We start from the raw sequence: 25,537 nt of genomic DNA, 5'->3' as shown, positions 1-25,537 counted from the left end.
GATCGCCGCATGGTGTGCAGTTAGCTTGGTTCTGTAATTACCTGATCGGTGGTGGTAATTTTTTATTTTTTTTTTTTTTTTTTTTTTTTTTTGTGGGGTTCTCTCTCCCTCTCTGCTATAGCAGCAGTAGTGCTCCGTGCTGGGCCCTGTGGCACCCCCAGTGTGGTGGGAGATGTCCCTAGCAGTGTTATACAGTTTTTTTTTTTTTTTTGTATTTGCGTGTCCCCCTCTTCACTAATGGAGTCCCTGGAGCACATTTCCCCACCTGATATCCTCTCAAAGGCGGCCAGGTCCCAACAATCCCTGACGGCGGTCCTGGAGTCCTTAGTGTCCAAGGTGGAATTGGTCCTGGGAAAACGGGTTAGCAAAAAGCATCCTCCGCCTTTACCTGCTTCATCTGTCTCTTCAGATCCTGAATCTGATTCAGGCGCCGTGAATGCGAGTTACCCTTCTGGGTCTGCGTTCACGCACCCTGCATGCTCAGATAGTGAGGATGATTCCTCTGCTCTTCTAGCCACGCATAAAAAGGCGCTGGTGGATACGCGGATTGTGTCTGTGTGGGAAACTCTAAAGATGGAGGAATGCGACTGAGGCACCGGCCCCTTTTGGCACCCACAGGCCCTCCCAAGGCTGTGAGGAGGAGGAAGTTGGAGGCTCTGGCCTGCCATATGTTAAGCGGAGCTGATGGATCAGTTGGTCCAGGGGCTACATTTGTCTGTGATGCCTTTTTGGATGCAGCTCCTTTGATTTATAGATGGTCTGTCTCGGCAATGGTCTAGAAGGCATATGATCTGGCTGAAATGCTGGTCTGTGGACCAGACATCTAAGAAGGCCTTATCTGATCTTCCATTTGTGGGGGGTCGCCAGTTTAAAGCTTACTTGGATGACATCAAGGGCTTTACAGGGTGGAAGAGTACTCTTCTTCCCGCAGGCTTCCAAGGGCAAGGAGCCCTGTCTTAGACAGGGGCCATTCTTCTCTGCTCATAAAAGGCCTTTTCGTCCCTCAGGGTCTCAAGACAAGGGATCTAAGCCCTTTAGGGTCTCCACTAGAAGTTCCAAGAGGACCTGGTCTGGCAAGCCACGAGTGGGTTCTTCTAGAATTGCGGGCAAGGCTTCCTCTGCATGAAGGGGTGCCCTCACCCGTATCTGGGTGGGGGTATTTCTTTACTGGTTTCCAGATCCATGGACCTCTCTGGTACGGGACAAGTGGGTCCACCAAAGTCATGCGTTCTGGCTACAAGATCGAGTTTCTGTCCTATCCTCCGGCAAGGTTCTTCTCTTTCAACCTGCGCTTGTCCCCGGATCACTTACAGGGTCGCTTCGGGGCAGTGCAAGACTTGTTACTTCAAGAGGTGATTGTCCCGGTTCCAAATTCGCAGCATTTTTAGGGATTTTACTCAAACCTGTTTACATTTCCCAGGAAGGAAGGCAAGGTACGTCCAATTCTGGACCTCAAGGCGCTAAATTGCTTTGTGCGGGTACAGAAGTTCCGAATGGAGTCTATTCGCACGGCATTGGTTTCCCTACATCAGGGGGATTTTCTTGCTTCTATCGACGTCAAGGACGCCTACCTTCACATTCCAATATGTGCCTGTCGCCAGCGCTTCCTCCGCTTTGCTGTGGGCGAGGAGCATTATCAGTTTGTGGTGTTACCCTTTTGGTCTTGTCTCTGTTCCTTGGGTTTTCACTAAAGTTTTTGCCCCCGGGGCTAGCATTGTTGCGTGGTACTGGGGTACCTGGACGATTATCTTTTGCGGGCGGAGTCTCAGAATCTTCTGATAGACAACTTAAAGATTACTTTGCAAACCCTGCGGGAGTTTGGTTGGATTCTGAACCTTCAGAAGTCTGCTCTGGGTCCATCCACAAGACTGGACTATCTGGGTCTGACTCTGGAAAAACTCCAGAAATTGCAGGAGGCAATTCAGCTTCTGTCTAGCAGGCAGTCATCCCTTTGGGCTTGCATGTGGGTGCTGGGCCTGATGGCGTCTACACAAGATCTCTGCAAAACAGAAATGGTGAAATGGGACAAGGATACTCAGTCTCTAGAAAATCTGATCTTGTTGACCCGGGGTACGAGAGGTTCCCTGATCTAGTGGCTTCGTTCTCCAGCATTTCGACAGGAAAAATAATTTCTCCTCCTGTACTGGACGGTTGTCACCACGGATGTCAGCCTGTCCGGGTGGGGAGACGTCCTTGGCACAGATTGTGCTCAGAGAGTCTGGACTCTTCCAGAGTCCAGACTTGCTGATCAATGTACTGGAACTCCGAGCGATCAGACTTTGTCTGGATCATTGGACAATTCATCTTCAGGGGTGTCCGGTACGCTTTCATTGGACAATGCCACGGCCTATGTCAATCCCCAAGGGGCACAAGAAGTGCCCTCGCGGGTCGGGAAGTAGCCGGTATTCTAAGGTGGGCAGAACGTTTCATTCCAGCCGTCTCTGCTGTACACATTCCTGAGGTGGAAAATTGGTAAGCGGATTACCTCAGTCGACAGGCGTTGGAGCAGGGGTAATGGTCGCTACATCCGGAGTTTCATCAGTTGTGTCTCCGATGGGGAACAGGAAGATAGAGGTTTTTGGCACGGATCCTCTAGCCTCATTCTAGTGGCTTAAGATTAGCCCTGCCGGTCTTGGTACGCAGATCTGCTACGGCTGGTCGCTGATGCTGCTCTGAGACTTCCTCTCAGGGGAGATCTGCTGTCCCAAAGGCCAGTCTTCCATTCTGCTTTAGTCACTGGTTTTAACGGTTTTAACGGCTTGGCTGCTGAAAGCCAGGTGCTGAAGGATAGAGGGTTGTCTGTGAGTCCTACAATGGTAAAGGCTAGAAAATCTACCTCTAGGGAGATCTACCATCCTACTTGGAAGATGTACATTGCGTGGTTTCAGTCTTTTGGGGTTCACCCTTGCTCCTTTTCGGTTGCTCGGATATTGGCTTTCCTCCAGCGGGGGGGGGGGGGGTTGAGCAGCGCCTGGCCTTGAGTACCATCAAGGGCGCCCTGTCCATCGTTCCTTCCAATGGTCATCTCTGATTTCCATTTGAATGAAGGCATTGTGTTGCCTTCCCTATGTCCCAAGCCTAAACAGCCTAAGTAAATTGCCTTGCATTCCTAGGATGTGGTTCGGGCAAACAGGGTGTACCTGGCAGCTACGGAGTCTTTTAGGAAATCAGACTCACTATTTGTACTCACGGATGGCCCTTAAAATAGGTTGGCTGCTTCTGCAGCGACCATTTCCAGATGGATCAGACAGTTGTTCAGGCCTATTCAATTAAGGGTCAGGTTCCTCCTTTCCCTGTTAAGGTGCACTCTACGTGGGAGCTTAGTGCTTCCTGGGCCTTCCGTCATCAGGCGTCAGTGATGCAGGTTTGCAAGGCGGACGCCTGATCGTCTGTGCACACTTTAACAAAGTTATAAGGTGGATCTGTTGGCATCTGCGGATGCTTCCTTTGACCACAAGGTTTTGCAGGCTGCTGTTTAGAGGATCTGGTCCTCTGAGGGTGTATTGTTTTTTTCAGGTGAGCACCAGTTGTTTATGGTTGCTCAATGTTACCTGATTGGCTACGGTTTAGCCTTGGGAATTTTTTCTTACTGTTACCACCCCTCATGTTTGACACTGCTTTGGGACGTCCCAATGTTCAAGAAGATATTGAGTTGTGTCCATCAATGAACGAAAAAGAAAATTGTTTTTTTTTTTCTTAAATCCATTTCTCTGGTGTTCATTGATGGACACCGCACCCACCCATCTGTGAAGTCGACTTTCATCTGAAACTTCTTGTAACAAAACTTGAGTGCCTATAGCTGAGTGTGGGAGTATACCCCATGGGACTTGCCCCATAGGCATAGTCAAGCTTTTTCCTGTCGATTCCTACTCCTGTAGGGGGCTGTATAACCCAATAGTCAAGAAGATATGGCGCGGTGTCCGTCAATGAACATCAAAGAAATGGATTTTCTGGTAAGTCAAATCCCCCCCCCCCTTTTTTTTTTTTCCTCCCGTTTTTGGTCTTTGCTTTCAGAGATGAAGGGTTTCACTGCTGTTTTTAGTATGGCTCTGTGTACTTAGGTGCTAGTAAAACTTAGTTTGTTCTTTGTCTGTATTGGCATCCTTTACAAATTAACAACTTGGCTGCTCTAATGTATAGTAAGTAGTTATGTTTTTGTGAATACCATACAGTCTTCAAAAAAAAAAAATATAGGTATAACCTAGCAAAATGTATGTTTCTCTTACTTAGCCCCACCAAATAATGTGGATGATATATTTGTCCCACTAAATGATCACCATGAAGCAGAAGATGAAAACATGGAACCTGTAGAACACATTGACCGACAACAGGTATCTTTTTAAAAGTTCCTTTTAAAGCGGAAGTCCAGCCCAATACCTTTAAATTCTCCCCTGCAATCATTAATGTGAGCGGAGTTCAACCTTGTGTCAAAATGAAAAAATCCGTTTTTCTTTTAACCTGAATTCTGTAGTTTTCATTGCTGTCACATGACTTCAATTCCACTTCCTGCTGAGTCCAAGAGAAGCGGGTGTGGCTACTGAAAGCTAGTGACATCACTTCCAGAGAGGGGCACTGTTCCTGTGTAGCCAGTGGCGTATACAGAATGGGAGGAGCTGATCATAGGTTCCTGCCCAGTGTTCTCTCAGTAAAGATGCATTGTACATCCCAATTCATGAGAAAATGAAGAAACAATTCACAAAGGACACAGGGGAGGGCCACATATACAGTATAGCTGTGCTGGGCTTTGAATGGAGACTACCATAGAAGAAGGAAGCTGGACATGGGAGGGGAGTGTCAGTGTACCTGAAAGAGCTCGGGGGTCTCAGTCTACAATGATCAAAGTACAGACGTCCACACTAAGTATGTTTCCACTAGTGTGACTAATAAATGACACCCGTTCCCATCTATGCAGCTTTGAAAATGAGCGACTTTGAAAAGGTACTTGTACTATGATGCAACTTCGATTCAGAGTGTAAAATTGGATCAAAGTTGCACTCTAAATTGCAATAGTGGAAACGTAGACTGAAGCTTTGTTCCCCCTAGTGTGACATGTCATGCAACTTTGGACACGCAAAGTCGCATTAAAAATAACAGACCATTCAGTTCAATGGCACCCATTCCCATCTATGCAACTTTGAAAAACAGCGACCTTGAAAAGGTACCTGCACTATTTAGATGCAAATTTTGTTGCAAATTTGATCAAGAGAGTGTAAAGTTAGATCAAAGCTGTACTCAATCGCATTTTAAATGGCACAGTAGGCTCGAGTGTGACTTTGAAGTGCGACTTTGATCTAACTTTACACTCTCTGGATCAAAAGTCGCACTTCAAAGTCACACTCGAGCCTAGTGGCTATGTTTCCACTACTGCGACTCTTTAAGTTGTGCCATTTAAAATGCGATTGAGTGCAGCTTTGATCTAACTTTACACTCTCGATCAAAGTCGCATCAAGGTAGTGCAGGCACATTTTCAAAGTTGCATAGATGGGAACAGGTGCCATTGGAATCAATGGGCTGTGACTTGTCATGCGACTTAATGTGTCCAAAGTTGCATGACAGGTTGCACTAGTGGAAACTGAGCCTAAAGCGTATTACTCACATGTAATAAGCAATAGAAATGACTCTGTATCCTTCTAAACTTTCACAAATGTTCCTTTGTACCCCATTTCTTTCATATATTGTGGCGGTTCCCCCCCCCCCCCCCCCCCATGCCACTAAATCATTGGACCTCCCAGGGTGTTCTGGAGACTAAATGACGTGCCAAGGGGGCCGCCACTTTCCTGTAGAATTGTTCAGCTCCATTTTTCAGAAGTTCCCATTGAAATGCGTGGGCGACCATGTTTTTGTGGTTTCCCCATAGGAATGCATTGGGCGGCCATTTTTTCGGAGGCCGCAAACATTGGACAGCAGGGAGCAGCTAGGTCTTTACTCTAGTGATGACCCAGGTACTTCCTCTTCCTGTGAAGATAGTTTCTCCTGATCCTATTCTCCTCCATATCTAATGGTTGTATGTCTATTGGGTTCCCTGTAGGTCTCTCGCTCTCTCACCTTACTATCTGCAGTGCTAGTGGCTGGGACTTGTAGTACCGCTGGTGGAGTGGTGTGGGTCAGTTTTTTTTTTTTTTTTTTTTAGCAGTTTTTGAAAAGTGACACTGCGCTATTCCAGGGTTCATATGGAGTCCCAGGAACAAGTTTCACCTACAGATCCCCCTCCTTGTGGTTGAGGGGATCCCTGGGTTGCAACCCCTGTCTGCCTTAACTGCGGTTTTGGAAAACCTGGTGTCAAAAGTGGATTTGGTTTTAAAAAATACCACTAGTAAAAAGCATTTTACCCTCCCCTGCCTCTCCTGTATCCTCAGATTCTGAGGTAAATATGGCCGCCGCGGACGCAGGTTACCCTGAGGGTTCAGCGTCCGTTGCACTGAGATGACGAGGATGACATATCCTCGTCTGCAGCCGTGCAGGAAAGCGCGCTGGTGAAGACAATTATGGGCTATACACACTATAAGATTTTCTGAGGACTTTTTCCTTTAGACTTACCAAAACCATATAATATGAGTTCAAACCTAAACACTTTCAATTTGTATGCAATCAGGCACACCCTTGCACTACATAGAAAAGGTAAATTTGAAAAGGGAAATCTAAGAACAAAAGTTGGATAGTGTGTATCCAGCTTTACTGTCAGTGCAAGAAACTCAAAAAATAGCGGATGATTCTGCAGCGTCAGGGACGCAGGTGTCTTTTGGCACTTACAAATCCCAGAAGTTGGGCAAGGTTTTTTCTTGTGTGGACCTTTGACAAAATTGTCTCTGACCAATGGAGGAGCCTCAAACAGATGTTAGTGGTACCGAAGCGTTTTAAGAGGCGCTATTCATTCGTGGACGCTGTATCCACAAAATGGACCGTTCCACCGAAGGTGGACCATCCGGTCTCCAGACCGAACAAATCTGCTGTGGTCCCGTTGGAGGAGTCTCCGGTCTTTAAAGACCCTGTGGATAGGAGGATTGAGTCTCTGTCCCACCACTTACATGTGATAGCGTCTAATGGCTACCCCTACCACAGATACTCTGGCTAATACTTAAACCGATTTTCGTGATCACTCTGGTGTCCCAGACCATAACGGAATGGGTAAAGTTACTAAAGAGAGACCTGGAAACAGAACGGCTCCCTCCGGGCCTGGCAGAGCTGACGGACCAAGTGGTCAAAGCCCTACTATTTATATGTGATGCGTCCGGCCCCTCTTGTAGCCAGAGTATCCATGGTAGGAGTAGCCATTAGACGCATGGTGTGGCTAAAAAGCTGGTCTGCGTATCAGGCTTCAAAAACAGGCTCTATCAGAGCTCCCCTTTATGAGGGACTGCTTGTTTGGATTCTATTTGGATGAACTGATCAAGGAGCTTACAGGTGGGAAGAGTACTCTTCTTTCTTGATCCTCCCAAGGGCGAGTCACCACATACTAAACGGGGGGGGGCCTTATTTTACAGCCCACAAGCGGCCCTTTCGTGCCTCCGGCACGCAGGGGACAGGATCTAAGCCATTTAGGTCTTCTGGGGGCTCCTAGAAGACATAGTTGATTAAGCCGAGAGCAGGCCCCCACAGATCTGCAGACAAATCCCTGTCTGCATGAAGGGACGCCCTCACCCGTATCTGGGGTGGGGGGACATCTTTGTTTATTTCCGGAACCATGGACCTCCTTGATTCAGGACAAATGGGTCCACAAACTGATCCGATCAGGTTACAAGATCAAATTCAGGTCCCAACCGTCGGACAGATTTTTCCTGTCCAATCTCCACCTATCTCCAGATCGGATGCAGGATCTACGAGGGGCGGTACAGGACCTGCTGTCACAAGGGGTGATTGTACCGGTTCACTCCCAGGAGCGCTTTCAAGGGTTTTATTCAATCTTGTTAACTTTTCCCAGAAAAGAGGGAAAAGTGCGTCCAATTCTGAACTTCCAAGGCTCTGAATCGCTTTGTGCGGGTTCAGGGGTTTAAAATTGAGTCCATTCGCACGGTAGTGGCATCCCTACGCCAAGGGGACTTTTTTGCCTCTATCGACATCAAGGACGCATATCTGCACATCCCTATTTACGCTGGACTTCAGTGTTTCCTTCTATTCGCTTTAAAAGAGGAGCATTATCAATTTGTGGCGTTACCTTTTTGGTCTCGCCTCTGCCCTCAGGGTCTTCACAAAAGTGTTGGCTCCAGTATTGGCTTTAATGCAACAGCGGGGGATTGCGGTCCTAGGGTACTTGGACGATCTCCTAAGAGCGGATTCCCACTTGGTTCTGGTGGGCGATCTGTCTATCATTGTCCGGACTCTCAATTTCAAAAAGTCTGCTCTGGTCCCAACCTCCAAGTTGGTTTATCTGGGCCTGACTCTGGACTTAGTTTCTGCGAGGATGTTTCTTTCCCCAGAAAAGCTGCAAAAGTTGCAGAGGACGATTCGTTTGCTGTTATACAGCAATATGTCCTCTCTGCGGACTTGCATGTGTGCCCTAGGTCTGATGGTGTCTGCCTTTTGCGGTGGTTCCGTTTGCTCAGTTCCACACGAGACCTTTGCAAAGGGAAATTCTTGTCAGGTGGAACAAAGATCCAAATTCCTTGAACCATATGATTCGGTTGAGTCACAGCACAAGGAGTGCTCTTCTGTGGTGGCTTCGCTCGTTGGCCTTACGGCAGGGCAAATCCTTCCTCCCATTGTATTGGACTGTGGTAACAGACTACCGATCCATATTCTGGAACTCAGAGCGATAAAGCTTTGCCTGAGTCACTAGACAAATCTGCAGGGTTGTCCGGTTTAGTATCAATCGGACAATCCACGGCCGTGGCTTACACCAATCAAGGGGGCACCAAGAGTGTCTTGGCGGCCCGAGAGGTGGCGGAGATCCTGAAATGGGCAGAAAATTTTGTTCTAGCCCTCTCCACCATGCATATCCCAGGAGTGGAGAACTGGCAGGAGGATTAACTGAGTCGCCAGGTGTTGGATCAGGGTGAATGGTCCCTACACCTGGAGGTGTTTCACCTGCTGTGTGTCTGGTGGGGACACACGATGTCGACCTGTTAGCCTCTCAACTCAACAAAAAGGTTCGGAGGTTTGTAGCCAGGTCTCTAGATCCTCTGGCCAATGCCACAGACGCACTGGTGGCGCCTTGGGGTCAGTATCGGCTGACCTATGCGTTCCCTCTGCTAAAACTCCTTCTGAGGCTTCTACGCAGAATAGAGGTGGAAGGGATTCCGATCATTCTGGTGGCCCCAGACTGGCCTCGCTGGTCTTGGTACACAGATCTGGTAAGGTCTGTCGCTGATGCTCCTTGGAGACTTCCTTTCAGGGAAGATCTGCTGTCTCAAGGGCCAATCATCCTGCTTTACAGCCGCTGGCTTTGACGGTGTGGCTGTTGAAAGCCAGGTATTGAAGGATAGGGGTCTTTTGGACTCAGTGATTCCTACACTGTTGAAGGCTAGAAAATCTACCTCCCAGGAAGGTTTATCATCGTATGTGGAAATCGTACATCTCATGGTGTGAATCGCTGAAGGGTCCATGCTCCTTTTCGGTGGCTAGGATTTTGGCTTTTTTTCAAAGAGGTGTTGAGCAGCGGTTGGCCTTGGGTACCATTAAAGGCCAAGTTTTGGCTTTGGCTGTGTTTTTCCAACGCTCTTTAGCTACGCATGCTTTGATTCGCAATTATATTCAAGCGATTTGCCATATGGCTCCTCTGATACGGTCCCTGTTACCTGGTTAAGATCACACGGAGGTATGTCTGTTCTTCAAAAACCTCCCTTTGAGAACATTAGGAAAATTCCTCTGCTTACACTGTCACAGAAGGTAGCCTTTTTGGTGGCTATTACCTCTGCTCGCAAAGTATTGGAATTGGCGGTACTATCCTGCCATTTACCTTATCTGGTGATCCACAGAGATAAGGTGGTACTTCAACCTAATCTGTTGTTTCTTCCTAAGGTGGTTTCTGATTTCCATGTGAATGAAGACATTGTGCTGCCTTCACTCTGTCCTAAGCCCAAGCATCCCAAGGAAATTGCCTTGCATTCTTTAGATGTGGTTCGGGCAATTAGGGTTTACTTGGCGGGTGGTGGATGCACCGCGACAATCTGAAAGGAAGTGGGAGCGTGTACCTGTCAAAGTAGTGGGGAGGGGGGGGGGATAAAAGGGGAACATCCCTTTTTAGGGTGAAGTTCTGGTTTAAGTATTTGTCTGCTTGGGTGCAGTGTGGTCACACTGAACAGATTTGAATGGGACCAATTTGTTTGTGTACTGGGTCCCCTGGAAATCTAACAGACTCATGATTTTGCTTAGACTAAAGATCATGTTTCTCGGCATAACATCATCTTTTACATTATCCAAAAAATTGGGCTTACTTTACGGTTTAGTATTTTTTAATATATATATGTATATGTTTGGGAATTCAAAGTAATTTTCTAGCAAAAAATACTGATTTTAACTTGTAAGCAACAAGTGTCAGAAAAAGGCTTTAGTCTTTAAGAGGTTAAACTGCCCTCACAGACGGAAGTTCATTCTGTTGATCTAAAACAGGAATCCTCAAACTACAGCTCTCCAGCTGTTGCAGAACTACACGTCCGATGAGGCATTGTAAAACTCTTGAGTTCACAGACAAGGCTAGGCATGATGGGAATTGTAGTTCCTGAACAACTGTAGGGTCATAGTTTGAAGACCCCTGATCTAAGCTCCGGTTCACATTTGTGCGTGTGCGGGGTTCGCATGTAATGTCGGAGCGCACTGCTCCGACATTACATGCGATCGGCTGTGCGGTGCGAGTTTAGCCATACAGTTTGTATGGCTAAATTCGCACCGCAGCCGCACCAAACACGCACAGGGACCCTTTTTGGCAGCCGCATCAGGATCGGATCGCACAGCGGTTCACACTTGTGCGATCCGATCCTGTGCGAACTGCACGATCGCACTGCAATATGCGATCAAACTGGGGGTGTCGTTAACATTACATTGACACCCCCAGCGTATCGCATATGGCAGTGTGAACTGCCAGGGGTGCGTGTGCGATGCGGGAACAGGCTGCGGATTCGCAGCCTTCCCGCATCGCATAAATGTGAACCGAGGCTAAGGCTGCATTCACATGTCAGCGTTTGGATCGCGGGCAGAACCGCCGCGGTTCCGCCCGCGATCCGGAGATTATTGCAAATCGCGGGACGCCTAGCGTTGCCCGTTGATTTGCAATAGCCCCCCAAACGCCGAGCGATGTTGCCGCGATTTCCGCCTGCTGAATCGCGGCAACATCGCGCAAACAAAATCGCGGGACGCAATACGCTCCAAAGAAGCTCTTGTACTTCTTTGGAGCGTATTGCGTCCCGCGATTTTGTTTGCGCGATGTTGCCGCGATTCGGCAGGCGGAAATCGCGGCAACATCGCTCGGCGTTTGGGGGGCTATTGCAAATCAACGGGCAACGCTAGGCGTCCCGCGATTTGCAATAAATCTCTGGATCGCGGGCGGAACCGCGGCGGTTCTGCCCGCGATCCATACGCTCACATGTGAACGGAGCCTAAAGGAACGAAATGATACATTGTAAAGCATTGTGTTTATAGTTATCTCTCAGCCTTTGCAATGTTGATAAACATTTGCCAGAGGCTTTTTTTTTTTTTTTTTTTTCTTTTGCAGCTGTGGGTGAGCAGAGAACACATCTGTAAGTATTAAGGCCATCCCGTTTTTAAGATCGTGAGGGGGGATCGAGATTGTGATTTTTTTTTTTTTTTTTTTTTTTTTTAACAAATAACAGTTCAGCTCTAGCCTGAGCATTTATCTGAAATTAATGAACGCTCCAGCCTGGTTGTTGAAGAGGTCCAGGAAAATTATAACTGGAAAGTGCAGATGGAGGCAAGTTTAATGTGATAATTAAATGCACCTCTGTGCTGTCCTTTCCATGGCTCTCTGAATGTGGCAAGCACAGCAGTACAGTTGGCTCATTGTTTCTGGCCTGTGTGTTCTGTACTTTCTGTTTCTTCTATTTTATGAATGGAATGGTTCCATGGCAGTATTTCATTCATAAAATGGCAGGAACAGAATTTAGAGAGTTACAAGAATTTGTAACATTTGGTGGACAGCTATACGGTCCTAGAAAAGCTTTGAGAGAGAAATATCTTGGATGGAAGCAGACCTAACATTGAGGTAGTTAAGAAGACTGCTTCTTAAACTAGAGCTGGCCCAGCATGATTGTATAATCGTTTTTGCTCCATGACTCTGTGATGATCAATTGAATTAATTGATAAAACCTCTATTTTTGTATGATTTTTACGTTGTAGATTCAAGCAGAAGAGAGAGGCTATGTTCTTCGGCAAAGAGGAGTCAAGGAAATACCCATCACAAATATCAAGGTAGAGTACCTATCTTAAAGCGGTATTAACCCCAAACAAAAAATGAAATGCATTGCAGCTTACTACTCCTTAAATGTTGAGGCTGCACTCCTTTTTAGACTTTTGTCCTTTATTTTTGCCTGGTGATGTGGCCAATAACACACTTCCTGTCCCAGGGGGCCATCACAATGGCACCTTTGGACAGCAGCATTGTTAATCTCAGGAGGGGGTAGCGTTCAGCTGCCCATAGACGAGTCAGTATTTTGTTTTTTTTAGTTTACCCAGCAGGTTTAAAAAAAAAAAAACTGACCAGATTCCCCCATCCACATATTTGATGTGGATGGGGGAATTCGCCAGGCTGTATATTCTGACGGTGGGAGGCTTCTCATAGTCGGAATACACTGATATGTGCTGCAGAATATAGCCTTCAACAATGATTGAGCAGCTAAAATCCAACAGGGTGGTTGTTAAAAAAATTGATCGGTAGATCAAACTCTGTAAAACTCCAGTGCTCATACATGGATTTAAATTCGGTAAGTCCCTGCTGAACTGGCCAAATTTTTATCCATCTATGGGCAGCTTAAGATGGACTAGCAAATTGGATGCACTAACAAACTAAAGCTAAATTCCAGCGAACACTCTTTAAGCAGTTATGGTAACCGTTTTCTTTTTGCGGATAAAGATTTTACATTAAATGAATAAAACCTGGCCCTTTGTAAGTGCCTTTGTCAGTGTTAAATGCTTTGTCTCAACCCTGTAACTGTTACTGGACAGCTTGTTCTGTTAAAAATGAACAGATTTGCTGGCTGTATCACTGGGTGAAAATAAAGGAAATCATTTCTCAAAGAAACAAACAAAACAAAAAACCAATACTGCCACCTTTTTAACTCCTAAAACTCTCATCTCTGAAGTTCCAAAATGCCCAACAAGCAAAATCCCATTCATTTGAATGACCCCTGTTCAGATGAGCGTTTTTTCACCTTAAGCAAAATGCCTGAAGCCCAGAAAAATTATAAGCTGCTTTTTTGGCAAATTACAAGCCTTTTTGGTTAGATGTCAATGCCTGCCTGCAAAAAATGCCTAATATAGCCTGAAAAAAGCCTGAAGACTTTACACTCAGGTGTGAATGGAGCCTAAATGTTTTGCAGTTACATGATTGTTGTCTTGGTTACTGAAATCGATTCAGGCTCTTTTAACAAGAAAGTCTGCAGGGTGGTGCTGGAAATGATGGTGACCACACAAAATAGTGGGCCCAAATTGGACATTTTAACCACTTGCAGACTGCGCGACAGGCTGGCTCGGCTGCGTGAATTGACATAGGGGTACGTAGGTTTGCGGGAGTGGTGCTGGGGGTTCCCTAGGCAGTGGGGATGCTGATCCATGGGACCGGCGGCTGCGATTGCTGCTGGGCACCCGTGATCGCTTCCCGCTGAGAGGACGGTCAGCTGTTATAAACACAGCTGACTGTTCTCTCAAATGATCAGAGCACCTGTGATCCTTCGATATAGGATCACAGGTGTTTATAATCATTTCACAAGTCCCTCCCCCCACAGTTAGAAAACACTCCCCCCTAGGCTCACAATTAACCCTTTGATCACCCCTAGGTTAACCCCTTCCCTGCCAGTGTCATTATTAGTAACCGTGCATATTTTTTATCACTGATTACTGTAGTAATGTCCCCCCAAAAGTGTCAAAAATGAAAGTTAGGGATCCGATCTGTCTGCTGCAATGTTGCAGTCCTGCTAAAAATCGCAGATTGCCACCATTACTAGTAAAAAAAATAAATGACAAATCTTTCCTCTAGTTTGTAGACGCGATAACTTTTGCGCAAACCAATCAAAATACGCTTATTGCGTTTTTCACCAAAAATATGTAGCAGAATAAAAATTGGCCTGAAAGGATGAAACATTTTGGATTTTTAAATTTTTTTTGGGGGGAATGTTGTATAGCAGAATGTGACAAATTTTTTTTTTTTTTTTTTTCAGAATTGTCTTTTTTTTGTTCATAGCGCAAAAAATAAAAATCGCATAGGTGAATCAAATACCACCAAAAAAGCTTTATTTGTGGGGGAAAAAAAGGACATGAATTTTATTTGGGTACAGTGTCGCACAACCGCGCAACTTTCTGTTAAAGTAACGCAGTGGCGAATGGCAAAAAAATTGCCTGGTTATTAACCAGTTCTGGACCAGAAGGATTTGCCCCCTTATGACCAGGCCATTATTTGCGATTTGGCACTGCATTATTTTAATGGAAAATTGCGCGGTCGTGTGACACTATCCTGACATAAAATTTATGTCCTTTTTTTCCCACAAATATGGCTTTCTTTTGGTGGTATTACATCACCTGTGTTGGTAAAAAATATACTCCAAATAGTGTATATCCCTCACGCCTATGGATGTCCTATTGGGAGGGGGAAATTTATAAATGTATGAACATATGGTGATAAATAAACGTGAAGGGAGGGAATGGTGATAGCAGCTGCTATAGGATATGAGGTAGGTTAAGAAGTAAAATCCTAAAGTATTTGATACACCAACTCCTCCTCACCACACACCTGTCTGTGGAAGCTGTGAGTTTTGGCTGGATGCTGCAGAAAACAGGACTTAATAAGGACTGTTAAACCCTGGGGCAAAGATTCATCTACAAACCGTCTCTAGTCAGGGGTGTTGTGAGTGGGCAAATGGCCGGCAGGAACATATCCAGGATGGTAGATATACAGTATAAATGCAGCTTATGAGTCTCACCTTGGGCAGTATATTAAAAAGCATATGGATCAAGTCTGTAGGAGCTGGTTGGAACATATCGTTTTGTACTTTTCCCTGGTGATATAAGTGTTATAGACCGGACCCTGAGGATCCAGGCTATCCAAGAGAGGGACCCCGGATTGTATGGGACTACAAAGCCCAGCAGTTACCTTCCCGGCCTAGGAGGCCTTAAGGCTCAATTAGGTCTTTTTACTGTACGGTATTTAAGACGCACAACTTCTGGTGATTGCATACCCCCCATTACTCCACAAGGCTAACACCACAAGTACCAGCAGTTGGACTACTGGAGGACCCAGCACAAAAGCACCTGCACTTTCCCTTACTTGGCACTCGTTTTTTTTATTCATGCACTAAAGTCACTTATGAACTTTACTTGGACTTTTTTGGCACTACTTTGCACTTTATGGCACACATATGGTTTTTATTGTGACATATTTAATAATTTTTATATTGTGATTATTATTGTGATTTATCATTTTATTTATTCAGTCACATGCAACACGCACTTACCTATTATATATTGAGTTTATTTATTTATCATCCAAACCACTTTACCTTTGCCCAACATTTTCTATCCAGGATCTTGACAAGCAATTGTCAATTCCTGGTTAGTAGTAGCAAGCACTATAACAAATCCCAAATACTTTGGGATTTTACTTCACATCACCTGTGTGTTTATTTTTTGCGCTATAAACAGTGATAATTCTGGAAGAAAAAAAAAATTCACATTCTGCCAAGCCAGCCTGCCACAGTAAAACAGGCAGGCAGGGCAAGTGGTTTAGGGGGTAAATCCATCCAGAACTGGTAAACTTAGGGGTGTACTCACTTATGTTGCCCGCAGTTTAGGCATTAATGGCCGTGTGTTGAGTTATTTTGAGGGGACAGCAAATTTACACTTTTATACAAGCTGTACACTCACTACTTTACATTGTAGCAAAGTGTCATTCCTTCATTGTCACATGAAGATATAATAAAATATTTACAAATTTGTGAGGGGTGTACTCACTTTTGTGAGATAGTGTGTGTGTGTGTGTGTGTGTGTGATATATATCCACACCCATCCTGTTGAAAAAAAGAATACTGTAAGTTTAAAGTTTTCTTCATGCATTCTAAAGTGGAATAATACCCTTTCTTCCTATGGGTGTAAGTTATTTACATACCTCATGAAGACTGACTGGAAAACAAGAATGCTGCTTAGAAAAGCCTAGCTGTTCAACTTCACAGGAGTAAGCACTCCCTGATTCAAACCCCCCTCACATGCACTTTCTCTCCCCCGATGCAGTAGCTCTGGGCTCTGCATTTGAGAGCTCACCCCTGTGAAGATGGGGGGTGAACAGCAACAGCTAGGTGTCTTTTTTTTTTTTTTTTTTTTTTTTTTTTTTTTTAGTCTGGCTGTATGAGGTACATAAATGGCTTATGCCTACAGTAATGGCATTTTAATCAACTTTTGGTTAAAGCTGCACAGCTTGTTTAAATTTGCAAACCCTCCTTATATGCATAGGCAGCTATTTGGTAATGGTGAACTTAACCATTTTATTTTGCTGGCCTTTTACATTTTTGCTGTCTTGGAGAGCTGTGGGAGCTGCTACTATCTTTTTAATTGTCAGGTTGTCCCCTGCTGGAAGCTTTTTTTTTTCCTCAAGTCCTCTTCCAGGACAGCCCGTGAGACCTTGGGCTCCTTCTACCAGGACAAGAAACACATTATCCCCACCAGATAAAAGGCAGTCTTTTAGTCCTCCCCCTTCAGTATTTGTTTTTCCTCCAGGCAGGGGGGGTAACATGTTCCTGGAACCTGGTTCTTTGGATTTCATGGTCTGTCCTATGGATACCTGGTAGGGAATCTTTTACAGCCTTCTCCTGCCCAGTGCAATACCTCCTACCTGCTGGTTTGTGGTGGCTGTATTTCTCCTGTTCTCAGTGCCTGGGGAGGGCTAAGAAAAGTGATGTCAGGGGAGCAGGAGGGATGTTCTCTGTCTGCCTTACATGATGCATCCTGACCGGTCGCGATGACTGCTTCCTTGCTGGCAGCATGGCTGGCTGAGCAGGTAGGAGAGCGCATTTGTTGATCCAACGGCGTGTAGGGGCTGAGCTCCAGCGTTCAGCACTGGCCCAGAGGAAGTGCCGTAGCATAGTTTCCGGTCGCGGTGACATCAGCAGGCGTTGGAAATGCTGGTTCCAGTCTCCTTAAAGGCGCGAACAGACACTTCTGTGACACACAGAAGAGGCTGTGGAACACAGTGCAGGATTGACTCCTGCAGCTACTGCTCTGGCACCAGCACCTCTCAGGTAAACCTGGGGACTCTTTCCACTTGCACAACCTGTGGTGCTTTTTTTTTCTCCTTCATAAGATTTGTGTGGCTTGGTGAAGGAGTTCCTTTCCCCTCGCCTGCACTGGGGTGTGTTTTGGAGAACTGGGTGGCCTGTTTCTAAAACTAGGCTTTCTTTTGTTTTGTTTGCAGACCAAGGCACCGGACAAGGTCCAGGCGCAACCACCCAAGAGGAAATGTGCGGTTTGCAGGGAAAAGCTAAGCTCCTCGTGGAGTAAAGTGGTCTGCCGCACGTGCATAGACAGTTTAGTGAAAGATGACCCAACTATAATCTCTCAAATAATGCTCACTCCTCTACCTTTTTTTGATCAATTCAGCCAGAAGTCTCTGGCTTAAGACATGGTCAGGAGACTTCTCTTCTAAGTTGCGCCAGTGTGGTCTTCCCCTAACAGACGACCATCTCTTTTGCCCCAGATTACAAGAAGCTCTGGAGCGTATGGCTGACAAAGTAGTCGTTTCCAGAAACAAAAGAATCAGACTCCCCGAAAGTTTTTTCGAGGGCAGGGGGGGCAGACGAGAGGAGGAGGCCCAGACCCAAGAAGCATTGGACAGGCCACAAAGGCAGAGGTGGGGGGTCTTGTTTAACCCTCTTTAACAGCCCGCCAAACTACAATGACTTCTGTCGCAGAGTGGGAGGAAGATGGGCCTTCCTCCCACAGTGGACAGAGATCACTTCAAGCCCTTTCATTTTGGATCTGGTGACCAGGGGGCACAGACTGGAATTCGCTTCAGTGTTAGTCACCAGCCTGCCCAGGGATCGAGTAAAAGCAACTGCCGTGAGTCTCCAGTTAGGATACTTGGTAGATCAGAATGTTCTGGTTCTGAGGGCAGAGCAGGGGTTTTTACTCGCATATCTTTGTGATTAAAAAAAAAAGTCCTCAGGGAAATACCGCCCGATATTAAACCTTTGTTCTCTAAATCACTCGATCAAATACAAACACTTTTGCATGGAATCAATATTTTCCACAAGGAATCTTCTTTATCCGGGGTGCTTTATGGCAGCGCTGGACTTAAAGAATGCCTACTTGCACAGCCCTATTCACCTAGCATACTAAAAGTTTTTATGACTAGCAGTAAAATTAGGATCTAAGATTTGTTATTTTCAGTTCCAAGAGCTGCCCTTTGGGTTGTCATCGGCCTTACACATCTTTACAAAGGAATTATGATCATCCCCTACTCTGACGACCTCCTAGTAGTGGCAGAGTCGCATCAGAAACTAGAGAGAGATCTTTGCACGGTTCAGGAGTTACCCCAATCACAAGGCTGGATAGTCAACAAAGAGAAGTTTTCTCTGAAGCCTTCCCAAAGAGTGACATATCTCAGAGTACGAGATTTTCCATCCGGGTGAAAACATTTCTAAAACAATTCAAATGATGGCATCTTTGCAAACCAACCACTGGGTGTCACTCGGAGATGTCTCGAAAGCCAGAGGCTTTATGACTTCTTGCTTTCTGGCTGTGCCTTGGGCACGGTTCCGCCAATGTCCTCTTCAGTTATTCCTTCTAAGGAACTGGGACGGATCTCCAAGTTCTTTAGACTTGAAGGTACGAATTCTCTCCAAAGCAAAGTGAGCCCTGAGGTAGTGGAGAGCGCCACTTCACCTGACCAGAGGACTGGAATGGGTCATTCAAATATCTGAGAATAAAGACTAATTCAAGCTCTTTATGGATGATGAGCCCATCTACAAAACGAGAGTGCAGGGAGAATGGTCCCCGGTGGAAGCAAGTGCATCATCAAATCAACGGGAGCTTCTGGCAGTGCAGAGTGCATTAGAGGTTTTTCATGCAGAGGTCAGCAGTCGCCATTTGCAGATTTGATCCGACAACATTGCAACAGTAGCGTACCTCAACAAATGGGGTACAAGAAGTCGGACTTTGCAATTCACAGCCCAAAAGATTCTATCTTGGGCAGAGGTGAATCTAGCCTCCATTTCAGCACTTCACCTGTAAGAGAATCAGAATTGTTTGGCAGATTACCTCAGCTGCTACCAGGTGTCTCGGGTCGATTGGTCCCTCAACCCAGCAAGCAGTTGGGGTTCCCCAGAGGTGGACATTTGTGCAGCCCAAACAAACAGCAAAACAGTGATTCTTTTCCCTGAATCCAAGGGATCAGTCTCTGGGTATCAACGCTTTTGCGAATCCCTGGTCATTCAGCCTCTGCTATGCCTTCCTTCCTATCAGACTAATCCCAGAAGTCCTCCAGAAGTTTCTTCTGGAAAACACCAATTTGATTCTAATAGACCCCTTTTGGCCCAAAAGGCAATAGTTTTCAGGCATGCAGACCCTAGTCTCAAAACCTCAAGTGACTCTCCGTATGAGACAGGCCTGTTGTCTCAGGGTCCGGTATCTCATCCTCAGGTGGCATCATTAAACTTAACAGCTTGGTATCTGAAGAGCAGATGCTAAGCTCCCAGGGGTTCTCAGACAAGGTTTTCAAGACCCTAGTTAATTCCTGGAAGCCTGTCACAAGAGCTATATACTACAAAGTTTGGAAGAAAATTAATTGTTGGTTGTCTGAAAATCGAAGATTTTTTTCCGATGTTGCATCTGTTTTGGAATTTTTTCAAGAGGGTGCCGACAAGGGTCTATCCCTTAGTACTTTAAAGGTTCAGGCTGTGCCCATAAGTGTTAGGAGTACTGGAAGAAAACAATTTGGAAAAGCCTGTCATAGTGAGGTTATTTAGGGCATTTGCCAGATCAAAACCTATGATTGTTAGAGCATGTCCTTGGGACCTGTCTCTAGTCCTTCAAGCTTTAGTGATTGCTCCTTTTGAGCCCCTGAGGAATTTTTCAGTGAAATTGCTCACACTAAAAACTACATTCCTGGTTGCAGTTACATCCGCTCGCAGTCAATTGCAGGCTCTCTCAATTAGGGAGACTTTCCTCACAATTTTGCACGATAGTCGTGTTAAAAACCGACCTGGGGTTTCTGCCAGAAGTAGCCACTTCCTTTCATAGATCACAGGTTATTGTGCTACCAACCTTTTGTAATTTTCCTAAAAATGAGAAAGGGAGGGATTTTTTTTTTGGGATGTCAGAAAGGGTTCTTCTTGCATACCTAGAGGTTACCAAAACCTTTAGGAAATTTGAGGCCTTATTCTTTTTTCTGTGACACAAAAGGATAATAGAGCCTCGAAGGCCACCATAGCCAGGTGGATAAAGCCGACAATTGCTGAAGCCTATAGAGTTGGGAATGTTTCTCCGCCATTTGTCAATGCGCATTCAACAATAGCTTGTCCGCGTCCTGGACTGAAAGGGCTCACCGGAACAAATATGGAAGGCAGCCACCTGGTCTAATTTTTCGACCTTTGTTAAACATTATCACCTGGACCTGGAAAGGTTCGCCAGGCAGTGGTCCCTCCCTAGACTGGTAGGTTCTGTCTTATGGGCTGTCCTGGAAGACAACTTGTGAAAAGCGGAGTTAAACTTACCCGTAACTCCTTTTCGGAGAGTCTTCCAGGACAGCCAGGTTCCTACCCGGTGATGTCTTATATTATGTATATGTTTTTCAGGACGTCCTATGGTAGGGGGGAGGACTGCCTTTTTATCTGGTGGTGTTCACATGTTTCCTGTCCTATTAGGAGGAGCCCTAGGTCTCAAGGGCTGTCCTTGAAGTTACCAGTAAGTCTAACTCGACTTTTTCTCCTGCACAACCCAATATCAATATGGTCTTGTAGAGATGTAGGGATTTGTGCAAGAAACCAGAAAGTAGCAGGGCTCTGAGCTCTTCAAGAGCAAAAGATTTAACACTACCTACGGGACAGGTAAGTAGCTTATTCTTTTTACAGGGTGGCTTGGCCCTATATTTGTCACAAAGGAAACGGGGTCAGTTTTTAAAATCTCTTGGGTTACAGCACCTATTTTTCTTGCACAAATTGTTAACAATGTTTAAACAGTACCTCTACTTTTGTGGGAAAAAATATTGCAAATAAAAATATATGTAGCATACAGAATTGTTACACAAGCCATATTGTAATTGAATCTGCAGTGCTGTTATTATGTGTAAATTTTAATACAAAGGGCCTTCAGTACATAGAACTTCCTAGAAATGTCATTTTTCCTGCTTTTAGGATTGTTTTAGTCTGCATAAATAAGTTAGATTTTAGGCTTCCTTTGCAACAAAAATGTCAATTTGGGTGAGACTCCCAAAGGGTTAATCACAACTAAAGGGATGCAGGCCCTGTAACATTTCTCATTAGAACACTTCAAGTGCATCAGTTGATTATCTCCCTATCAGATTAAAATGGATTACTCTTTAGGTATGAATCATTTTTGTAAGAATCGTATTTGTAAGAAATATTTGTCTCCCTCTTGTCTAGGATAACCATTTGGACGCATGGCGTAGTCTAGACCCATTTAAGACCAGTGAAGATAAACCTTTTAAAAAAGGTAAGGTGAACAAATTATCTTTTCTTTTCTTCTTTTCTTTTATGGATTTTTTTTTTTTTTTTTTGCCATAACTTAACTTTTTTTTTTTTTTTTTATGTAAGGAAAACATTACACACTTCCTCGAGGGGTTGTCGATGTGTCCTCAAATAAAAGGAAGAGAAAACTGCCATGTAAACTACAGGATTTTCTAAAGTGGTTTTCCTCTACATGTGAGTATTTTTTATTTTTTATTTTTTTGTGAGTGTATGCTTAACCACCTCAGACACGCACTATAGCTGAAAGATGTCTGCAGCGCGGCACTCGTTCAAGAAGGTCGTCCATGGACATCCTCCCCTGGGGAGAGCTCTGTGGTCAGCTGATCACATGTAAATAAACTTGCACAGTTATCGGCATTCCTTTCCCCATGCTCTGTCACAGCGTGAGGAGAGGAGAGCCGGTAACTGGCAAGTGTCACAGGGGACCTTTACAAAGCTAATCAGGTTAGCCTATCAGTGCCCATTACTGCCCCTATGAGTGCTGCCTCTTCAGCTTACATCAACAACGAAGAAAAACAACTTATTTGCAGAATTTTATTAGAGAAAACAATTTTTTCCCCTAAATTTTCAGTCTTTTTTTTTTTAAAGGTCTATCTGTCAAAAAAATGCTAGAAATGTAATTTGGGTACAGTGCTGCATGACCGCTCCATTGTCATTCAAAGTGTGACAGCGCTGAAAGCTGAAAATTGCCCTGGGAAAAAGTAGCAGGTAGTGTTAAAGTAGCAGAAGTTTGCTTGGGCAGTGCCCATTTCAAACTGAAAAAAAAAAAAAAAATCGGATTCAGGTATACGGATCACTCGCCAAGATTTTAAGTGGTCTTTTTTTTAGCAGAACTGCAATTCACACCTTTTTCCTAAAGTAATTGCAATGGAAATGTTTAACCACCTCAATACTGGGCACTTAAACCCCCTTCCTTCCCAGACCAATTTTCAGCTTTTTAGCGCTGTTGCATTTTGAATGACAATTGCGCGGTCATGCAACACTGTACCTAAACCAAATTTGTGTCATTTTTTCCCCACAAATAGAGCTTTCTTTTAGTGGTATTTGATCACCGCCAGGTTTTTTCTTTTTTGGTGCACAAATAAAAAAATACCGAAAAGTTTGAAAAAAAAAAAAAAGTTTTTTTGTTTAGGTTATAAAATTTTGTAAATAGATACGTTTTTTCCTGCACTGATGACGCCGCACTGACAGGCACTGATGAGGAGGCACTGATGAGGAGGCACTGATGAGGAGGCACTGATGAGGAGGCACTGATGGGGTGGCACTGATGGGGTGGCACTGATGGGGTGGCACTGATGGGGTGGCACTGATGGGTACTGATAGGCAGCACTGGTGGGCAATAATGGGCACTGGTGGGCAGCACTGATAGATGGCAATAACGGGCACTGGTGGGCAGCACTGATAGATGGCATTGGTGGGCAGCACTGATAGGGAGGGCACCACTGGCAGGCTCTCTGAGCCCTGTTTGCCATCCCTGGTGGCCATGGTGGGCATCCCTGGTGGTCATGGGTGGGCATCCCTGGTGGCTCTAGTGGCATCCCCTCCCCCCAGGGCTGCACTGGTAATCAATCAATCTGATTACCAGCACAGACCCCCCCTGTGATCAGTGAGTAATTAGAAATACTCACTGATCACCCCGGCTGCAGAATCGATCCTCTCCTTCTCCTCACACTGACAGGATCTGTCAGGAGGAGAAGAGATCGAAGCCGTTACAACGGCTGTATTGACATTACATGACGGCTGTGATTGGTCACAGCCGTCATGTGATCAGGAGGGCCAATCACAGGGCCCTCCTGCCGAGTCGTGTTGCTCTGTGTCCTAGGGACACAGGCACGTCGAGATCGCGCCGCTGCGCGTGCCCGCGGCGGCGCGATCTCTCCTTCTGAAGGACGTTCCGGAACGTCCATTCAGAAGGACGAGGCTCCCACCCGGCCGTATATGTACTATGGCCCGGGTGGGAGGTGGTTAAAGCTGAACACCAGGCAAGTGGCAAAATACACATTACCTATGTGTAAACTGTATTGCCTATTAAAGATTTGTATTTCTTTTGATCAGTTCCTGAGATTTAAACAGACCTGCTACACCTCCAGGCCGATTACCCCCTCATTTTTACCTGCAAAACGTTTTTAAAACATTGTTTTTGCCTTGCCTGTACTCTTTGGCTTGATTTTTAGTCTCATTTGCAAATGATTGTTTTACAGCTTGGGATGGCGCAGAAGCCGTGAAACACAGAAAGAAAGGTCCAACATTTGCAGGTATGTTTTGCAGTGAAAATAAAGATAAATTTTCTTGACTGTTAATTATCAAATGAGTTTCTATGAAAATAAGTCATACATAAAGGAGGTGTTGCAGTTTTTGTTGAAGAGTTTTGCAATTTCTGCCCTCACTATTGGGAGTGAACATAAGACTTTAGTTTCCTGCAATGAATGTAATGTCTAACGTAATTTTAAGGTGTGAACAAGTCTTTCCCAAGTTCTCCAGGACAGTAAGCTCATGTGACCGTCCTGGAGGATTCCTGAAAACTGAGTTAACCTCCTTAGCGGTATTCCCGAGTGTGGCTTGGGGTGAAATTTTAGTGCCATTAGCGGTAAACCCCGTTTTTTCAGCACCTAAAATCGGAAACAATCATACCGCCAGGGAGGTTAACTTGTGCTTTTGTTGGCACAGTTGCTATTTTGGGGCTTAATTTGTATTTTTAGGTTTTGAATTTTTTAAATGTTTTTTTTTTTTTTTAATTTATACTTTTGCTTTTTGCAGATATGGATGTTTTGTACTGGAAGAATGTCAAGGAGAGACTAACGCTTCAGAAACAGCTTCAAAAAAGAATGGTAATGGGGTTTCACATCAGTAATCTACAACTGTTCTTCTAAAGTTCTATGCTATGTTACTCTTACCCACTGAGCTAGGAGTCTTAGGCCCCTTTCACACGATCGGACCGATCAGATCCACCTGTCCGTCTTTCAGGTGGACCTCATCGGGCCACCCATTCTCCTCTATGTAGAGGCAGATGTCAGCAGAGATGTGTCTGCTGACACCCGCCTGTAATCCAATCCGACAAGATCCACCTAAAATAGACGAATGGCGATACGTTCGCCATCCGTCCAGCTGATCGGATGAAAATAGACATGCTGTCCGTTTTCATCTGATCTCCCCATAGAGGAGAGCGAGACTCTGACAGGTCCGTCTCTGCACAGTGAGCAGAGATGGACCTGTCATCTGCCTGCTCAGTGGGGGATCAACGGAGCGATCCCCGCTGAGCTAGTGGAGTCCTCTGAGCGGATCTGCCCTGTTGGAAAGGGGCCTTATGCAGTAAACGGCATACGTTCTGCTACATGGCAAAATCCCAGATCACAGGATCTGAAGGCCCACATCACTTGAGGAAGCACCTGGCCTGCCTTTTATCTTTTGTCCTAGATTGTTTTACCTCTGACCAAGTCACTCCTTTCCTAGCACATCTTTCTTTAATACCTTTCTAGGCTTTTCATTTTGGGGCTTCTAGATCCCAATCCTTTATGAACTTGTAACCTAATTCCTTCCAAGAGTTTTACTCTTGGCAACCCTCCTATGAGTGCCTGCTGACAGTGTTAACATTTATCCTCTTTAGGTCGTAGTTCTCTTTGGCCTCAAATACTCTGTGTAATGCGTAGTCTATAGCAGTGTTTTTCAACCTTTTTCCAGTCTGGGTG

The 25,537-nt window shown here is 45.3% G+C and overlaps 1 protein-coding gene across 1 annotated transcript in view; it reads left to right on the top strand.

Moving 5' to 3' along the window:
* The window catches only part of NCAPH2 (non-SMC condensin II complex subunit H2), a 65,265-nt gene that overhangs the window by 23,419 nt on the left and 16,309 nt on the right, over positions 1–25,537 (top strand). Inside the window, exons 10-15 of the mRNA XM_082255654.1 lie at positions 4,231–4,331; positions 12,286–12,357; positions 21,747–21,816; positions 21,918–22,025; positions 24,053–24,106; positions 24,609–24,679. Coding sequence (XP_082111780.1) covers positions 4,231–4,331; positions 12,286–12,357; positions 21,747–21,816; positions 21,918–22,025; positions 24,053–24,106; positions 24,609–24,679 — 476 coding nt within the window. The remainder of the gene's footprint in view (positions 1–4,230; positions 4,332–12,285; positions 12,358–21,746; positions 21,817–21,917; positions 22,026–24,052; positions 24,107–24,608; positions 24,680–25,537) is intronic.

This window comes from Pelophylax lessonae (assembly GCF_965119305.1).
Source record: "Pelophylax lessonae genome assembly, chromosome: 4".
Lineage (NCBI taxonomy): Eukaryota > Metazoa > Chordata > Amphibia > Anura > Ranidae > Pelophylax > Pelophylax lessonae.
This window is presented reverse-complemented; position numbering and strand designations above follow the sequence as displayed.